Genomic DNA, 20651 nt, shown 5'->3' with positions numbered 1-20651 from the left:
ATAGCTATGTATACAACTTTATCATTGACTTTTTTTCCTCCTAAGGTCTGACATTAGTAAGAAAACAAAAACATGGTTATAAAATTAAACCTTCTGCAAGGAAATTTTTTTTTTAACGTCTTTACTGGAGTATAATTGCTTTACAATAGTGTGTTAGTTTCTGCTGTATAACAAAGTGAATCAGCTATACATATACATGTATCCCCATATCCCCTCCCTCTTGTGTCTCCCTCCCACCCTCCCTATCCCACCCCTCTAGATGGACACAAAGCATAGAGCTGATCTCCATGTGCTATGTGGCTCCTTCCCATTAGCTATCTATTTTACATTTGGTAGAGTATATATGTCCATGCCACTCTCTCACTTCGTCCCAGCTTACCCTTCCCCCTCCCCGTGTCCACAAGTCCATTCTCTATGTCTGCGTCTTTATTCCTGTCCTGTCCCTAGGTTCTTCAGAACCACATTTTTTTTTAGATTCCGTATATATGTGTTAGCATACAGTATTTGTTTTTCTCTGACTTACTTCACTCTGTATGACAGACTCTAGGTCCATCCACCTCACTACAAATAACTCAATTTCGTTTCTTTTTATGGCTGAGTAATATTCCACTGTATATATGTGCCACATCTTCTTTACCCATTCATCTGTCAGTGGACACTTAGGTTGCTTCCATGTCCTGGCTAGTGTAAACAGAGCTGCAATGAACACTGTGGTACAAGACTCTTTTTGAATTATGGTTTTCTCAGGGTATATTGCAAGGAAATTTAAATTTAAGATAAGGAAGTTACTATAGCAAATTAAATTAAAGACATATCATGCATCTACAATGTGTAAGACACACTATAAGAGGAATAAAGAGAAGAAGTTTAATTTAAATAGAGTAGATTAAGAACAATATATCAATAGCTATATTCAAAGATAAAGTAAAAGAAGGAATAGACAAAGAATTCAATGGGAAGGCAATTCAAGAAGTCAATTAGAAAGAAAAATTTAATGAAGGAGGTCACATTTGACACAGGCTTTAAGAGAGGAACACTCAGCAGGCTGAAAATAGGGGGCAAACAGAGGGAGAACATTTCAGGAAGGAAAGACAGAATGAACAAAGGCAGCGAGGAGGGAAGTTGATCGTGGCTTTGTGGTATAGAAGATATACAGTCTGAAAGGAGTTTAGGGAAATAATAGGGGAGTAGAAAGGTAGTAAAAAGGGAACAGTGAGAAGCCAGCCTCATTTGTGGTCAGGAAAAAAAAAAGACACTGTCTATATAAATATCTACATTCTTGAAACTGTGGTCAAAAACATGAAATATACATTCTCTGCAAAAACATATAACCTACTTTTAAAAAACTGCAGTTATCAATACAAAATCATAGCAAAGGCACAGTGGTAGGGAAGTTCAACATGAATTCATGGAATAGCAGGTAATCTGGTTTGGAAGTTTAAAAAAGTGGTAATGGAATAATAAGGAAGTAATAAGGGAATAATGAGAAAGTCTCCAAATGTGTGAAAAAAGGGCAATGTTTATTTAAATATCTACATTTTTGAAACTGTGGTCAAAAACATTAAACTTCATACTGCTGCATATGAAAAGTCATAAAGATAGTTAATCTCAGAAGTTCTCCAGGACACTCAGCTTCCAGTATTGGCAGACTGTGAACTCCTAGCAGATAAGAATTATGAAAACTAGATTAAAACAAACTATTTAAAATTCTGGAACATGTCCAAAATATAGACAGAAACTGGAAGAGAGTTTAATTTCAAAAAAATTACAAATGGAAGGAATATGAATGATAAACTATGGCTTCTTAGTCTGGAGATAATATCCAACTCTCACAGCTAGAGCAGCCAAACAGTGGGGGAAAACTACCCCCTTATCAACAAAATATCACAGAGATTTAGAGTTCAGGGCTAGAAAAGTGGCTGGAAATTGATGGGAAAATACTGATCGCGAAACCATGCAAGGAAAATTACCCAAATTCAGGACATAAACTATCCAAACCTAGGCTGACAGCTAAACTATGCACTAAAAAGGAAATGAACTAATGAAACTGATACTTGCAACAACAAGGATGAATCTCAAGAGTACTGTGTTAAGTGAAAAGAAGTCAGACACAAAAGACTCCTACTGTATGATTGTATTCATATGACATTCTGGAAAAGACAAAACTATAGTTAAAGAAAGCAGATCAGCTGCTAGTGCTAAAGGTGAGGAGGAGGGGGACTGGTTACTAACTTTCTGGAGTGACAAATATATTCTGTATCTTGATGACAGCGGTCACATGTTACACATTTGTCAAAACTTATCAAATTATACACTTAAAATTAGTGAATTTTATTGTATATAAATTATACCCAGTGTTTTAAAAACTTTTTTCAAGAAGGACTTTTATTTCTTGCATCACTTACTAAGAACTGTATCATTAATCTAAAGCTCCTATATTACCCTAGATTCTGATATTTCCCCTTCCTGCCCTCTGCTTTAGAACCACTGTCCAAAATGAGATGTCAGTAATGCGTGTGTTGCATATGTAAATAATGTAAAGCCTGGAAAAAAGGAACAGGGAAAAGGAACCATTGGCCTAAAACAACATCTTCAAGAAAAATGAGATCAGGATTAGAGAGAAAATATTAGTCGCCCTGGAAGAGAGGGAAGGAGCAATACAAAGATGCTTCTTAAGGTGGTCTATTAAGCAATAGCTATGCTCAGAGAGAACCTTACCCTCAGTTTCTGACTCACATCCTCTATAACTGCACTGTCCAATAAGGTAGCCACTAGTCACATGTGGCTACTGACAATTAAAAAAAAATTAAAATTAAATTAAAAGTTAAGTCCCTCAGTTACATTACCACATTTCAAGGCCTAAACAGCCCTATGTGGCTAATGGCTATCATATTAGACAGCATGGAAAACATTTCCATCATGAGAGAAGAGTCTATCAGATAGTCTATTTTGAAATTGAAGATTATAGAATAATGCTAAGACATCTTAAAAATGCCATAGGAAAAACTGAACCAAGGAAAAATATGTAAAAGTGAAGTGGTTCCTTGGTACTATAAAATGTTTATAGAAGAATGATAAAACTGGAGGAAGTGAGGCTTTAAAGTCACACAGAACTGAGTTCAAACTCCGATCTCATCCCTGGGTAAATTACTTCCCTGCACTTCAATTGAAAAAACTGATATAAAATGAGTATAACAACACTTTGTTAAAGCTATCTTAAAGTTGTTTTAAGAATTAAATAATATGAGAAGTACCTAATACAGTGTCTGGCACATGGTATAAATATTAGTTCCTTAGTTTAACTGCAACTAAGGGTAATTTTGGGCGTACTGGCCACCTGATATTAGCAACCAGAAACTTTTTATTTTACAGTTCACAATTTTTGTTAAGATAAATCTACCAACCACCATTTCCTTGAATTTTAAAGGATATAAATACAAACAAATCACCTTTTAAAACAAAATAGTACATAACCCACAGTTTTAGTAATAAAAGTGTTAATTCTTACCTTAGATGAAATGATTCGGTTATCTATAAATTTCTGAGGTGTGTAAAGGCCATACTGAGGAAACCTGTTGGCTATGTAAATAGTTCTTGTGTCACTTTGATGTGGTGGGTCAAAACCCTAAGGCCAAGCAAAAGAAAAATAATGGACAACAAGGTTAGTTGTTATGATTCTTTACTGCTGGTTCTATTTAACTGATCATATTACACATATTATTACTGGCCTTGACCTGCATATAGGCTCAATCTATTTAATTATCAGAAGAGTTAAGCCATATATTTTTTTCTTTCAAAGTAAACAGGTACATTTTCTTCAGATATAAACTAACTAGGTAATAACCTCTGGTAATGAAAAATAGTCCATACTGTCAGAAATGCTACCACAAGAAGACCTACAGAAGCACTTGAAGACAAGGCTTCTTTCCTTCCCTTTCATTCCTGGGGTTCCTTGCTTTTCTCTTAGGATAGATTCCTAGCCAGTGATATGGAAGTCCTGTGTAGCTAAGGCCTAGTCAGCACCTACCATATCTAAGGACAAAGGCTTACATTTTATTTTACACCCAGATCAACTCGGTTTCAAAGGGCTTTGTTCCCAGAGGACATAAAATGCATTGGATAGCCCAGATAAAATGTATTGGATAGCCCATTCCATACAAGCATTTCTTTGCGCTAGTTACATTATCAATCTACTCCCTGAAATATGGATATATGCTATAATCCTGGCCTCAAATTTAGAAGACCCTCAATTAAGGTACATTTAGGAATGATCTCTAGTGGAAAAGTTTGCCCTGGTGACAAGAATACTGATACTTTATTCCTACAGCATTGTACTCTTTTCCAGAGGGGCAAGTGAATCTTTAAGACTCCTTTGATAGATATCGGCATCCCTGTAAAATTTCCACTAAGCACAGACACAAATAGTGGAAATTCCCATATTACCTAGAGGGATGTTTTGTTTAGCACATCAGAATATTAGAAGTGCTATATATGGGTTTCAACTGCTGTTATTCATGGTTTTAAACAATTTATTTTGTGATCTTAGAAACAGCTAATACAGAACTGTGCAAATTAAATATATTTGTATACTCCATTAAAAAATGAAGTTTTATTTTATTTGTTTATGCTACTTAAAGTGATGACCACATTTTGTTGATGTGCCATTATGTATCCGATTTCAAAATCAGTTTAAGGATAAAATGTGGCACACATGTTTATTTTCCTCATAAATTTTCTCTTAAACATTTCACAACTGTGCCCTGTCACAACTCATGGGAGAAAGAGGGCAGGTTCCAAAATCAGAGTCAGAACTCACTGCTCTATCTGGAATATCATAATCATTTAAAAGATATATACCATTTATTCAATCAATAACTATTTACTGAGTTTAAGCACTATGTTAAGCCATGAAGGATTATGTGATTTGTTACATACTCGAGCATATCATAACATGCTCCAACTCAATAAATAAATCAATGAACAAACAGTTTGAATGCTACTGCTGTAGTCTATGGATGTGTTTTTCAAAGATGGTCCACAGAAGTTTGCCTGTAACGTTCATAAAATAACAAAAGGGACACACAGGTAACGGAAGCATTAGACTCCATGAAGCATATTTATTCTGTATCCACTCTGTAACCATGTTAACATAACACTAAGTCATACCCCATGCATGTAAACTTCTGAGACAAAGAAAAATAAAGTAAACTTGAGGGTTTGAAAGAGTATACAAATCTTTAAGAAGATGTCAAGACAACTGAGACTGAGAACCACTGATATAAAATTTTATTTTATTTTTTGCTAAATCCCACCAAGATTATTACTATGTACATCTAAAGTTAAGAAACAAAAAACAGGGACTTCCCTGGTAGTCCAGAGGTAAAGAATCCGCCTTACAATCCAGGGGACATGGGTTCACTCCCTGGTCAGGGAACTAACATCCCTCATGTCGCAGGGCAGCTAAGCCCATGTGCCACAACTACTGAGCTTGCGTGCCTCAACTAGAGAGCCTGTGTGCCGCAAACTACAGAGCCCACGCGCGCTGGAACCCGCATGCCACAACTACAGAGCCCACATACCTTGGAGCCTGTGCGCCACAACCAGAGAAGAAAAAACCCTGCATGGCACAACTAAAGAGAAGCCCGTGCTGCAATGAAGAGCCCGTGCACCACAATGAAAGATCCAACGCAGCCAAAAATAAATAAAATAATAAATCTCTAAAAAAAAAAGAAACAAAACAAATGCCCTCCCCCAAAATATACTGATGTTTACATTATAACCTCTCATTCATTACTAGAATTAATATACTATATACATAAATGCGTGCACTTTACAGGAAGCAAATGCTCATCATTCTCTATCCCTCTCTCCTGGATGAACCAGTGACCACATACTAAAGTTTTGGAACTCCTGAGATTTCTACAATTATTTCAAGGAGATATTTTGAGATGTTCCAAGAATAAAATCAGTTTTAAATTAAATTGAATTTTAAATTCAGCATCGCCATATTCCAAGAAATCATAATTTAAAATAAGATGACAATACCAAAAGGAGAATAATGATAGTATGTTTTTCCTTATTCCCAAAGGTGCTATAACATCCACTTAAGTATTTTGAGTTGTTTTTCCAGTGATTAATTAAAATGACCTTATCCAATCATGTTATAATCAATGGCATGTATATACATGTGGCTGTGGGTATTTTTTTACACACACAAAATAGTTAAATTTTATATTTGTGACTGTGGTATAAGTACAGCTAAGCGTCTCTCATGGAAATTAAAGCTATAACTTCAATTCATTAGCATCAACTTCTTTGCCACAAATTCAATTAGCCATGAACTAAAAAGAACAAAACTGTCCAAAAATGAGAAAAGTGACTTAGGGCAGGTCTGTGAATCTCTGAAATTGTACGCAAATTTGCATATCCGTGCATTAAAAATTTTTTTTTTAAATTTTGGCCATGCCACACGGCTTGTGGAATCTCAGTTCCCTGACCAGGGACCGGACCTGGGTCACAGCAGTGAAAGGGCCAAATCCTAACCACTAGATCACCAGGGAACTCCCATACATGCATTTTGCTGATGACAGAATAGTTTTCCTCAGATTCTGATGACATAAAGAAAGTTAGAACCACTTATCTAAGGTCTTGCTTTTATAATCAGTTCCCCACCTCAATATTCCATATTTTAAAAATGACACAGAGGGGAATTCCCTGGCAGTCCAGTGGTTAGGACTCTGTGTTTTCACTGCCAAGGGCCTGGGTTCAATCCCTGGCTAGGGAACTAAGATCCCACAAGCCGTGTGGTGTGGCCAAAAAATAAAATAAAATTAAATTGGAAAAAAAAAAAAAAGGAACTTAAAAAAATGACACAGAGAATTGTTGCTTCAATAACACCTCTACTTTGTTTAACAGGAATCAAAACAAACAGAGTTTATCAAAATTAATTGTATAATTATACCATAAATGTGAAGTTCAAGTATAGTTTCATGCTATTTCTAACAAGCATTATCAGCAATTCTATGCTACTGCACAATCCGAACTCCCTAATCACTAGGCTATGGCTACACATCAGGGTTCAGAAACCTCTGGTATGTATTACACTTTCAGCCCAGACTACCCATTCACACCCTGAACCCCTGGATGGCTTGCTCCTTTCTTCTATGGTTTCATCTTGTCCTGGATAAAGGAACTGAGATACATTAATGCTATTCTAGCCACCCTGGTTTTATTTTTATTTTTTAACATTTATTTATTTGGCTGTACCAGGTCTTAGCTACAGCATTCAAGGATCTTTAGTTGCGGCATGCGAACTCTTAGCTGCGGCATGTGGGATCTAGTTCTCTGACTGAGATTAAACCTGGACCCCCTGCATTGGGAGCACAGAGTCTTAGCCACTGGACCACCAGGGAAGTCCCCACCCTGATTTTATTTTAATGCCTGCTAAAAAGTACAGCTGACCCTTGAACAACTCCAGGGTTAGAGGAGTCGACCCTCCACACAGTCAAAAATCTGAGTATAACTTCAGAGTTGGCCCTCTGCATCCTCAGATTCAGCCCTATAGTACTGTTGTATTTACTATTGAGAAATCCACATATAGGGGGACCTGCACAGTTCAAACCCATGTTGTTCAAGGGTCAACTGTATAGGCTTTTGGAAGCACATAAATTTAAACTATTTAAAAATAACAACTCTCATTAACTCTAAAAAAGTATGAAATTAAAAACCTCTTTTCTGTCTGGATTTATGAGCATATGTAAAAACCACAGGTACTTTTAAAAAAAGTGGATCTGGGCTTCCCTGGTGGCGCAGTGGTTGGGAATCTGCTGGCCAATGCAGGGGACACGGGTTCGCCCTGGTCTGGGAGGATCTCACATGCCGCGGAGCAACTAGGCCCATGCAGGACAGCTGCTGGGCGTGTGTTCTGGAGCCCACGAGCCACAACTACTGAAGCCCCCGTGCCTGGAGCCCATGCCCCGCAGCAAGAGAAGTCACCGCAATGAGAGGACTGCGCGCCATGGTGGGGAATTGGCCCCCCACTCACTGCAACTAGAGAAAGCCCAAGCGCAGCAACAAAGACCCAATGCAGCCAAAAATAAATAAATAAAAGAAATTAAAAAAAAAAAGTGGATGAGCATTTAAGGTGGAAAAAAATTCCCATGATGGCATTCAAGGAAAGAACTGAAAACACAAGGGACTGATTTGAAAAAGACTCCTTTTGTAACAGTAAACTGATGAAACCTAGGGAAGCCAAACCAGAAAACAGCTTATAATTTTTAGATGTTGGTCTCTGGCACAAAGCAGTACTTAGAAATGACTCATAACATTTTGTATTTTCATACCAAATATACCAGCCTCTGTACTATTCTTAAAATCCCAAAGATTTTATGAAAAATACGAGCATTACAAATAAGAGCTAAGAAGAAACTAAAACTACAGTCCTATAATTAAATATTGCCACACTTCTTTAACATAACTAAGAAAACATTTTTAGAGTTCAGTGATTAAATTTGTACATTTAATCATTCCTATGTGTGATCTACTTCCTCCATAATAGAAAGAAAGAAGCTACAAAACAAACCAAAAACCATGAAAAACAACATAAAAAGAAGCATTCAAAACTGCAATGGCACTGTTATTAAAATAAATGAACAGAAGCTTTATTTCAGTCACACACTTTATATGACACAAAGTGATTTTTGTTGGCTACGTGTTCCAATGTACACAGTACTTCTGGGGAAGAATGATTTCACGTATTTTACCAAATCTACAAACTTAATTGTGAATTACTGTTTCCTGGATATAGACTTTGAATAAAATACATCTATACGAAGGTATTATAAGAACAAGATAATTTTACACTGTTAAGAGACCAAAGCAAGGTGAGAGGGAATAACTTAAAATGTCCATGATCTAAACACAATTTAATTTTAACTTTTTGTATCATGTTACATAATTTTCATTTTAGGATTTAAGGTAGTTTGCCATCTATCAGACCAGTCTGGGCTTCCAAGAACTCTGGCTTACTGCAGAGGTGGGTAGGAACTGGCTTTCTAGTTACAGGGTTCAAAATTTAGAGTGATCTTTGACTCCAAACATCTTAAATCATCTGCAAATACTTTACTACAGGAAGTTCATCTCTTATAGGAAGCTCATCTCTTATATTACCTCCCAAACTTGATTTCTCACTCCAACATACACCTCTAGCAGCCCCTGTGGAAATAATATGGTGACCCCTCAAAAAAGTAAACACAGAATAACTGTATGATCCAACAATTCCACTTTTGTGTGTAAACTCAAAAGAAATGAAAGCAGAGACTTGAACAGATATTTGTAAACCCATGTGCATGGCAGCATTATTCACAATAGCCAAAAGGTGGAAGCAACCCAAGTGTCCATTGACAGATGAATGGATAAACAAAATGCGGTGTGTACAATGGGATATTATTCAGCCTTAAAAAGGAAGGAGATTTTGACACATGCTATAACATGGATGAACACTAAAGACATTATGCTAAGTGAAATTAAGCCTGTGACAAAAGGACGAAATTTTAAATTTATTCCTCTTATATAAGGAGTAAGAGTTGACAAATTCGTACTTTGCCAGGCATTTATTCAAGGGGGGCTGGGGAGGGGAGAGGAACAGGGCATTAGTGTTTAATGGGTATAAAGTTTCAGTCTGGAAAGATCAAACAGTTCAGGAGACACATGGTGAATCGTGATTGATGGCTGCATAACAGTGTGACTGTACTTAATGCCACTGAACTGTATATTTAGAAATGGTTAAAATGGCAAATTTTATGTTAAGTATATCTTACTAGAATTAAAAATATGTCAATTTCACCCATTTGGGACTTTACCATGGATTTTCTGGATTACAAGAATCCTATCTGGCCATAATTCAACTGTGACAGTAAATGTCTCTTATTTGCTAGACTGGTGATTTGAAATCACAGAGACATTTATGATAAAAATAAATGTGTGAGGTAGTCTTAGTTTAGATCAAATTTAAAATCACAGATTTCACTAAGGGAGAATTTAAGGTTTCTGTAACCAAGAACCCTAAATTGATTTTTTTGGTTTACCTAGCCAGTTTAACACCGGCTGGATAAGGAATGAAACTAGTAACTCTTCTACCTGTGGTATCCAGATTGGAGACAGAAGAGTAAAATGGAATTTCTAGTAAGGTTTCCCAAACATTTTTAAGCCTTCTCCCTCTCCACTCACAATCATAAACAACAACGGCAACGAAGATGGCTTCCTACGTCCTCCTCAGTATATCAGAAGCAATGGGGTTACAGTTCTGAGGCCAGAGACAAATATCCTTTACACAGAAAACACATCCCTTACAAAATATCTTCAAAGTGTAATATTTTAAAATATATATCAATCACAAAGACACACCCACAAAATTCTAAACAATAACATTAAAAAGTATATTGAAATCAACTATACTTCAATTAAAAATAAATAAAAATTTAAAAACTAATAAAATGGCGAAAAGTATATTGAAGACAAAGAATAGAGACAAAAATTGACACAAAAGTTAGAAAGAAGTAGGGTGGAAGGAAGATACACAATTGTCCTGTTAATTTTATATATAGGAAACTTGTTTTCAGGAATGCTTGAACCAACAAACTGGAACCAAATAAATAGCAGCAGCAGCAATAACAAAACCCAACAATCTTGTACCTACTACCAGTCTCACTTTCCACAACCTAGACATCCTACCTTTCATCCTGCCATAATTATAAACATTTTAAATGTTTCTCAAAATTGGTAACACTCTTGCTCTTATGTTGAATGAAATTGTATGCTGTTCCTGTTACCAGATAGCTACAATTGAATACCAAGCATTAATATTTAGCAAATCAACCAAAATAACACTATCACTGAAATACTATTTCTGAATGACCATATAGTTTGCTTTACAGGCTTTTCTACTCACCTATGTTTTCTGATCAGTTGCTTAATTGTGTTTCCCTATTCTCATTGAGAGAAATTATATGTAATGGTTCTCAATTAGAGCTAAGAGATTACACGCCTCAGAGTTAAAACTCCTTTTGGGGAATGAGCCTAAGGAAAGGAAGGAAGACTTCTAGAAACCATTTTCAGAAATGAGGTTGGGACTGATTTTCACAATGATTTGAGGGGTGGGGATGTCTAGTGGCATTTAGTAGGTGGGTGAATGGGTGGGGCAGAGATATTAGACATTCTTCAATGAACATCAGAGTCCTGACAACAAGGAAATGTCCTGTGAACCAGACAACTTTCAAATGCCCTGCCTGATATTCACATTCGTAAAAATCTCTTTAGAAAAATATGAACCTCCTCTTTAAAAACAAACACAAAATGCTTTGCACGGATTTGTGAATTTTTCAGCAATGCAACTACCATGTAAAATGAAGGAAGATAACATTTTGTCAGAACTTCCCAGAGTGTTCACTGTTTCAGAAAACTGCATCACCAATGGAAATGTCACTTGTATATGAGTCACCAATACACTACACTTTCAGCAGTCTGCACTAGTAGCCATGAAGTCACACTGATTACAGCATTTTATTATTCACTACCTTTAGTGTAGTTACGATTGAGTACTTACATACTGAAACAGATATTATTTAATATAAATGTATTTATTTTTCCTTCATACTAGTTTCCTCCATAACTAGGGTTATAATGTTGATTTTTTTTAAAAAATCAAGTTATATATGTAGCAGGTTATATATTTAAATTTTATTTCAAGATAAAAATGGAAAGAACATTTATGAAATATCTGTTAGAAATAGGGGGCACTGGGCCCAACAGGATTGAAAACTATGTACTTTTATGGCCAAAATCTAACCAATATTACAAGTACTATCTTGGGTTTATAATAGAATCCCCTCAAGTTAGAAGCTGCTGCTTATACCATGAGCAGAATATCAGTATTCAAACTAGGAAACTACAACAAATATTTCCAAGTACATATTTAAACAGGCTTAGGTGTTACGGAGAAAAATTCTAAACAATAACAACATAAAAATATATTGAAGTCAGAGAATAGAGACAATGAGTGAATCCTATTTAGTTAAGAAAAGAACTAAAACAAAAGGTAAAAAAAGTAAGGTGGAAGGAAGATACACAATTGTTTTACTAATTTTATATGCTGGGAACCTGAGAAACATGCTTCAGAAGAAAGTAAAACATGTCTATATAAGATTTAAAAAAAAAGAACTTAGCAAATCCTAAACTATTGCTATGAAAATTTGATAAATTTTAAGCATGGAAATGATTATTCAGCAACACTGGGTCAAACTGACATAATTCTGAAAATGTATTTTTAAAAAAACACAAAAGAATATGTTCGCATATTTTCAGTTCTTTTGGCAAACAATTCATTTACCCTGTATAATGACTATTAAAATTCTACTGCTGATCTGCAAATTCTTGCCTTTTGGTATTTTCCGGCACGTAATGAAAAAAATTTACTTTAACAACCAATCAAAGAGTATTTACTGAGTACTTAACTAGGTGCTTTTCAATGCACTAAGGACCACTGATGATAAAAAGGAATACGTGACTTAGTCCTTGCCCACTTGGAGATGATGAAACCTTAGTATTTTAGGCCCTACAATTTATTTCTTAGATATCACCTAATTTCCTATTTCCTCTCACATATTTAAGATCAAACTAGAATTATTTTCTGGTTTGAATATGGTACACCCAGCATGGATATCTACTAAGCAACTTTATGTAGAGTTTAGGAGAGGGTTGGACTTGAGATTGGAAGCCAGCAAGCATAATGATGGTGGTTAACGTCAAAGATATGTATGAGACTGCCTGTTAAGAGAATACAGAGGAAGAGAATAAGGGTAGGAGATGGAATTCTGAGGGCTATCATTTAAGATACATGTGGCAGAAAAGGAATAAGCAAAAAGGAAAAAAGATCATCAGAGCAGAAGAAAAACAAGAAGAGTAGTATGGCAGAAACCTGGGAAGAAGTTGCAAAAAGGAATTATTTCATATGCTGCAAAGGAAGATAAGAACTGAAAAAAAGACAACTGAATTTAACAATTCGTAAATCATCAGTGGCTTCTGCCAACGCAGTTTGAGTACAGTTAAAAGGGCTACAGTGGATTAATGACTGGGGATGGAGAGGAGGGTGGGGAAGTGGGGATAGTGGTTAACAACTGAAAAGCTGGATCAAGCGAAACATTTTTAGTAAAAGCAATACATAAGCTTATTTTTATGTTTGAAATGAAGAATCTGGTAAAGAGGAAGAAAAAGTTATGGGAAGGAAAAATCACTGAAGGATCAAGGAAAAAGAAGAGAAAACAATCAAGAGCCAAGGTATAAAGCATTAACTGTGGAAATGGACAGGATCTCTAATTCGAAATGGAATTTAAAAATTTGAACATGAAAAATGAAGAAAGCTGAAATCATATACTATTAAATTTTCTATTTTGGTAATTTTAAGAAATACCTTTATGATGAGTTGATACAGTCATCAACTGAGTAACTAAGTTCAGTTACTCAGTGTTTACAGACTTCCTATCTTCCTATGGCTTTTTGTCTACACTCACATCTAATGGAAACTGACTGCCGCCACAAATCAGATCACCAATTCTTCCCTATAAGATTCAATTAACTCTAAACTTCACATTCACTTTTTTAAAAAATTACTAATAGATATTTCTTTTATAACAAAAAAACATAATTAGGAAACTTGGAGACACTAATTATTAATGGTCATCACACTGATTTCTGATAACCAAAGGCAACGGTTCACAGAGTTTTGGATTTCACAGAACAGTAAAAAAAATTTTAACTGGAAAACTAACATAAATTTGCCAACTTCTAATTCTTCTAAGCAAGAATATTAATAAAAAAGAAAGTAAGGAAAACAACCTAAGACTTAGTTCTTCTCATAAGTCTGAGAAACTATCACAGCCCAGTGGAGCCTAAGAACACATGAAGACTAAATGTAACGTGTTATCCCAGATGAGATTTTTTTTTTTGCAATATGCGGGCCTCTCACTGTTGTGGCCTCTCCCGTTGTGGAGCACAGGCTCCGGACGCGCAAGCTCAGCGGCCATGGCTCACGAGCCCAGCCGCTCCGTGGCATGTGGGATCTTCCCGGACCGGGGCACGAACCCGTGTCCCCTGCCTCGGCAGGCGGACTCTCAACCACTGCGCCACCAGGGAAGCCCCATCCCAGATGAGATTTTGAACCAGAAAAAGAATACTAGTGAAAACCACAATGAGATATTACCTCACACCCGTTAGAATGGCTATTATCAAAAAGACAAGAAATAACAAGTGTTGGTGAGGATGTAAACTGGTACAACCACTATGGAAAACAGTACAGAGGTTCCTCAAAAAATTAAAAATAGAACTACCATATGATCCAGCAATTCCACTTCTGGGTATTTATCTGAAGAAAATGAAAAACACTAATCTGAAAGATATATGCACTCCATGTTCACTGTGGCATTATTTACAATAGCCAAGGTACGGGAAAAAACTGAATGTCTATCAACAAATGAGTGGATAAAGAAAATGTGGTGTGTGTATATATATATATATAAAATTATAAAATATTATTCATCCATCAAAAAGAATGAAATCTTGCCATCTGCTGCAGCATGGATGGGCTTTGAGGGCGTTATGCTAAGTGAAATAAGTCAGAAAGAGAAAAGACAAATACTGTATGATCTCACTTATATGTGGAATCTAAAAAAAACTCCAAGCTCATAGATACAGAAATAATGGAGAACAGACTGGTGGTTGCCAGAGGTGGGGTTGGGGAGTGGGTGAACTGGGTGAAGGGAGTCAAAAGGTACAAACTTCTAGTTATAAAATAAATAAATTATAGGATATAATGTACAGCCTGGTAATTATAGTTAATAATACTGTATGTATTGTATATGTGAAAATTGCTAAGAGTGTAGATCTTAAAAAGTTCTCATCACAGGGAAACAAATTCTGTAACACTGGGTGGTGATGGATATTAACAAGACTTACTGTGGTGATCATTTTGCAATATATACAAATATGAAATAAAGTACAGGGTTTAATAATAATGTATTAATATTGGTTTATTAGTGTAACAAATGTAGCACAGTAATATGTTAACAATAAGAGAAAGTGGGTGAGAAGAATGTATAGGAATTCACTATTATTTTTGCAAACTTTCTGAAAATCTAAAACTATTTTAAAATAAAAAGTTAATTTTTTAAAAGTTAAAATGACAGTCCTCAAAAACAAGGACATATATAAGTTTAAGCAAAGACAAAGACACACACACACACACACACACACACACAGAGACGTGTGTGTTACACTGACCTTGCTTTTTTCATTTTGCCATAGACCACTGAAAACTTTATCTCCATCTACAGGAAACATCATTTATTAGGGAACTCATGGTCTAAGAGACTATATAAAGATTGATAAAAGCATCTCTGATTATTTAAGAATTTTGACTTTTCCTGTCTCATAATAAATTCCTAAGTTTCTTTCTTTTTTTTAAATTCTGCAAATATACGATGGAAAAAAGGTTGATCAACACTCACAGGTAAGCACTGCATCAATTCCCTTTAATGTTGCATAGGAGTTGGACACACAAAGTCTGAAGGTCTGCACATCTAAGTTAGAGGCCAGTTCCTCCACAGTATTTAAATTTCAATAGGAGGGACTTCCCTGGAGGCGCAGTGATTGAGAGTCTGCCTGCCAATGCAAGGGACAGGGGTTCCAGCCCTGGTCCGGGAAGATACCACATGCAGCAGAGCAGCTAAGCCCGTGCACCACAACTACTGAAGTCCATGCTCCTAGAGCCTGTGCTCTGCAACGAGAGGCCACCTCAATGAGAAGCCTGCACACCTCAACGAAGAGTGTCCCCCGCTCGCCGCAACTAGAGAAAGCCTGTGTGCAGCAACAAAGACCCAACACAGCCAAAAATAAATAATAAAATAAATTAAAAGAAACTTTCAATAGGAAAAGACAAGGTTAAGAACTACTTCCTTGCCTTTCAGTAGTAAAAAAAAAAAAAAAAAAAAAAAAAAAAAAAAAAAATCAAGCCCATCCTCACATCTTTGTTAGTTTTCTGAACTAATATATTAAAGAGCATAGTGGAGAAGTGAGGTAAGGAAGGATATCTATATTCGTTTTGTAGTTCATGAAATGCAGTAGTGAAGAAACAATTTCCTAGGTAAAATGTGATTAAGACTTGAACTGACTTATATACTACTCAAGCTTTATCTATCAATTGCACTCATTGCAAAAGACTCTTCAAAGCAAAATCTTAAAAGACCAATATGTAACACAAGTATTTACTGAGGAACATGTGCTTGATACTATGCTAGGCACTGCACCAATTTAAGTAAAAATATTCGACCATTATGAAATATCAAGCCACTTACTATTTCATTTATTAAATTACCCTATTGTTAAATTACCCTATAATTTATGATTTGTATGATTTTAAAAATCATTACAAATACTGTGAACATTGACTATGTGCTAGGTAATATGCTTGGTACTGTGGAAATACCAAAATGAGAAGTAAGGGCCTGAATAAAACTTCATTAAAAAAAAAAAGCCTTTTAATAAGCACAAAAAGTGAAACAAATATCAAGTAAAATGAGTAAAATTTTGACTGAAATAGCAGTAAGTCATTAGATGACTCACTTTTTTTCTATAGAAAATTATCAAGTACATTCTTCTGAATAGAGTTAAATAACGATTTTTAAATATAAAAAATAAAGTATGGCATAATTTCATTACAGATGTAATAAAAGTTATTAATAAAAATGGACAACTAGGAACTGCCCTGGTGGCTCAGTGGTTGAGAATCTGCCCACCAATGCAGGGGACACGGGTTCGAGCCCTGGTCCAAGAGCAGCTAAACCCGTGCACCACAACTACTGAGCCTGCGCTCTAGAGCCCACGAGCCACAACTACTCAGCCTGCACACCACAACTACTGAAGCCTGTGTGCCCTAATGTCCGCGTGCCACAACTACTGAAGCCTGCACGCCTAGAGCCTGTGCTCCGCAATGAGAGAAGCCACCACAATGAGAAGTCCGCGCACCACAACAAAGAGTAGCCCCTGCTCGCTGCAACTAGAGAAAGCCCCTGCTTTAAATTAAAAAATTAAAAAAAAAATTAAATTAAAAAAAAGACAACTATCTTAACTCTTCAGCATTTCCAATTTCTATTTCAATATCACAAACTTCTCAAACTTCAAAATAGTTTGTGGTTCCTAAAGTTTAAGATGAAAAAAGAAATTTAAAACTGAAAATCTTTCAAAAAATTTGCCATGCTGTTCAAAATCAATTTAAATGTATTGCATTTGATATTAGATAACATATTCAAGAGGAGATATATATTAAGGTACAAGCAAGGCCTAGCTTCTTCTGGTACCTAAAATATTATGTCAACTTGAAAATGGCCATAGCTGACTAACTACAGGAACCCTTGATCACTTCTCTCCTTTTCCTCTACAAACCTGTCACCCCCATCTCCAGAGTACCACTGCTGCCTAAATTTCTTTCCCTAACTTATTCTTCTTGCCTCACTCTTGGATAGATTTAAAATGGCAGGATTAGGAAAGAGATATATAGGGAAAACTGCTGCTACTGCTAATTCTCTTCCACACTGCTAAATTCTCTGGAAAAACTCTCTGGGTTAAGTCCTGCCTCTGGCACTAATTAGTTACTGACCTTGGAAAAGTACATACTTTGAACTCCTCCTTTTACTTCACAAAAGCAAAGACAGACAAAAAATGTTTTTTTCTTTAATTAAGACGACTTAGCTAGGCTTAAAGCAAGATAATCATTTCGGTAATCAGGGGCTGAGCCTATGGGACTCTGGGTCTGGAAATAGGCAGCCTGAAGTTCAATCCCCTTTTGTACCAGGGTCCTAGAGTCAGGTCAACTGAAAGGAGGTTGAAAAAAGCTGTGTACTTTTAAACATGTTTAAAACCTCCAAAGAGGTAACAGAATAATATATTTTTTTAAAAAAAGAACAAAATATTACAAGACAAATCGGCCAATATGCATCAAGAACAGACAGAAACCAAGAGGTCCAATAATAAATTCTGGAAAAAAAAGTCATTTAAATTAAAAATTCAAAAGACAAGGATGAACTCTAGATTGGATATGGAAAGAACTGATGACTAGAAGCTAGAACTAAGGAATTCACACTGAAAGCAGCACAGAGAAAATAGATGAGAAATATGAACAAGAAGTTAAGAGCCAGAGCACAGATTAATATCAAGCAAGAGTTTGAGAATGAGAAAATTAAAGCCTGAGAAGCAATATTTAAAGGGAAAAAAAGACTGTAAATTTTTCTGAACTGTAGAAATGACAGCTTTCAGATTTAAAATACACACAAGTGTAGAGCAGGAAAAACAAAAATCATATGAAACAACATGATGAATACAGCAGAGTAAAAACTGCAAAATATCGAGGACAAAGAGACAATCTTAAAAACAACGTTTAAGAGAGTATCAGCAAAGTAATGACAATTAGATTAAAAGCATATTTTACACCAGCAATAAATGTCCAAAAGCAACAGAATAAGTAGTATCTTCAATATGTTGAGTGAAAGTAACTGTTAATCTAGAATTCTGAATCTACTTAAATTAGTATTCAATAATTATGAAATAGACATTTTAAGACATAAAAACTAAGAAAGTTTACCACACATGAAGTCCTGCTTAAAAATAACTAAAGGATGTATATTTCAGCAAGAATAAAAGTAAATACAGAGGGAAGAGATGGTATTCAAGAAATAATGGTGAGTTAAAAAAAATCACTGTAATCAATCAAAATGAGTTACAGTTAAAAAGTTAAGAGAGGGCTTCCCTGGTGGCGCAGTGGTTGAGAGTCCGCCTGCCGATGCAGGGGACACGGGTTCGTGCCCCGGTCCAGGAAGATCCCACATGCCGCGGAGCGGCTGGGCCCATGAGCCATGGCCGCTGAGCCTGCGCGTCCGGAGCCTGTGCTCCACAACGGGAGAGGCCACAACAGTGAGAAGACCGCGTACCGCAAAAAAAAAAAAAAAAAAAAAAAAAAAAGTTACGAGAACGTTTTGAGTTTAAAAAGAAGTAGAACTACAACACACATTATGGAAGAAAATATTTGCAAATCACATACCTGATAAGGGTCTTGTATCCAGAACACATAAAGAACTCTTACAATTCAAAAAAAAAAAAGACAACTTAAATACGGGCAAAAAGATCTGAGTAAGCATTTCACCAAAAAACAAACAAACAAACCCATAAAATACAAACAAAAAAACTGGTTAACAGGGACATGAAAAGATGTTTGAAACCATCAGTCATTAGGGAAATATAAATCACAATCATGAGTTACCATTTATACTCACAACCATGACTGCAATCAGAAAGGCAAAAACAAGTGTTGGCACGGATATGAAGACACTGGAACCCTCATAAATTGCTGGTGGAAATGTAAAACGGTGCAGTTACTTTGGAAAACAGTTTGGCAATTCCTCAAAAAAGAGAGGTACCATATGACCCAGTAATTTCCACTCCTTAGGCATTTACCCAAGAGAAATGAAAATATACATCCACAAACTGCACATGAATGGTCAAAGAATCATTATTTCTGATAGCCAAAAGGTGGAAACAAACTAAATGTCCATTAATTGATGAATGAATACACAAAATGTGGTACATCTATACAATGGAATATTTGATATTAAGAAGAAATGAAGTACTGATATATGCAACAACACAAATGAACCTTGAAAACATTATACTAGGTGAAAAGAAGACTGTGACAAAATACCACATAGTGTATGATGCCATTTACCTGAAATGTCTAGAGGAGGCAAGTCTACAGACACAGAAAGTAGATTAGTGATTGATTACGGCTGGGGGCTAGCGGCTTGGGGGAATGGAGAATGAGAGTTAGTGGGTAGGGAGTCTCCTTCAGGGCGTATGAAAATGTCCAAACATCACAGTGTGGAGGTGGTTGCACAACTCTACGCAGTACGGTATGTGAGTTATATCTCAAGAAAGTTGGTAAAAGAAAAAAATAGAGCTAAACTATTATGTAACAGTAATGTGGAAGGTGAGAGGGAATACTGAGGTCAACATCTTCTAAATCCCTATATTATTTGTAGGTGGATAGAGATGCTCAATATATAGGCACAGCTAGGGAAAAAAAAGGATAAAAATACAATCCATAGCTTCTACATGATCGAAGGGAAAAAGTATGAATAGAAACTTAATGAATTCAATGCAAGGCAAATCAAAATCCTAGAAAGATTTCCACAGAATTAGACAAACTGATTATAAAAAATAGCATATGGAAGAGTAAAGATCCCAAGCAATTCTGGGGGAAAAAAAGGAATTGGGGGTTCTGCCTGGCCAGATATCAAGACTTCTCATAAAACACTATAACTAAGATAGTGCCTTACTGGTGCACCAACAGATCAATACATGAACGAAACACAATAGAGAACCTAGAAACAGAACACAAAACAAAGAGAATGATGGTATATGACAGAGAAGGCAAACAACACTGGCTAGTGGGGAAAAGATGGCTCATTCAATGAATGGCACTGAGACAAATAACTTCTTATGTGGGAGAAAACAAATTCCCTACTTTATTCCATACACAAAAATAAATTCCAGGT

General features: G+C 35.9%; 1 protein-coding gene across 9 annotated transcripts in view; it reads right to left on the bottom strand.

The window, feature by feature from the left end:
* The window catches only part of ATP11B (ATPase phospholipid transporting 11B (putative)), a 134084-nt gene that overhangs the window by 107106 nt on the left and 6327 nt on the right, over window positions 1-20651 (bottom strand). For all 9 annotated transcript variants that reach the window (XR_009540683.1, XR_009540682.1, XM_060150073.1 and 6 more), the window contains exon 2: window positions 3509-3625. Coding sequence is in view for 7 of the 9 variants with exons in the window: in XM_060150073.1 (XP_060006056.1) it covers window positions 3509-3625 (117 nt within the window). In the remaining 2 variants the exon portion in view is untranslated. The remainder of the gene's footprint in view (window positions 1-3508; window positions 3626-20651) is intronic.

The sequence above is a fragment of the Lagenorhynchus albirostris genome, chromosome 5 (assembly GCF_949774975.1).
Source record: "Lagenorhynchus albirostris chromosome 5, mLagAlb1.1, whole genome shotgun sequence".
NCBI classification, from domain to species: domain Eukaryota; kingdom Metazoa; phylum Chordata; class Mammalia; order Artiodactyla; family Delphinidae; genus Lagenorhynchus; species Lagenorhynchus albirostris.
Note: the sequence above shows the minus strand (reverse complement) of the source record. Positions and strands in the feature narration are given on the sequence as shown.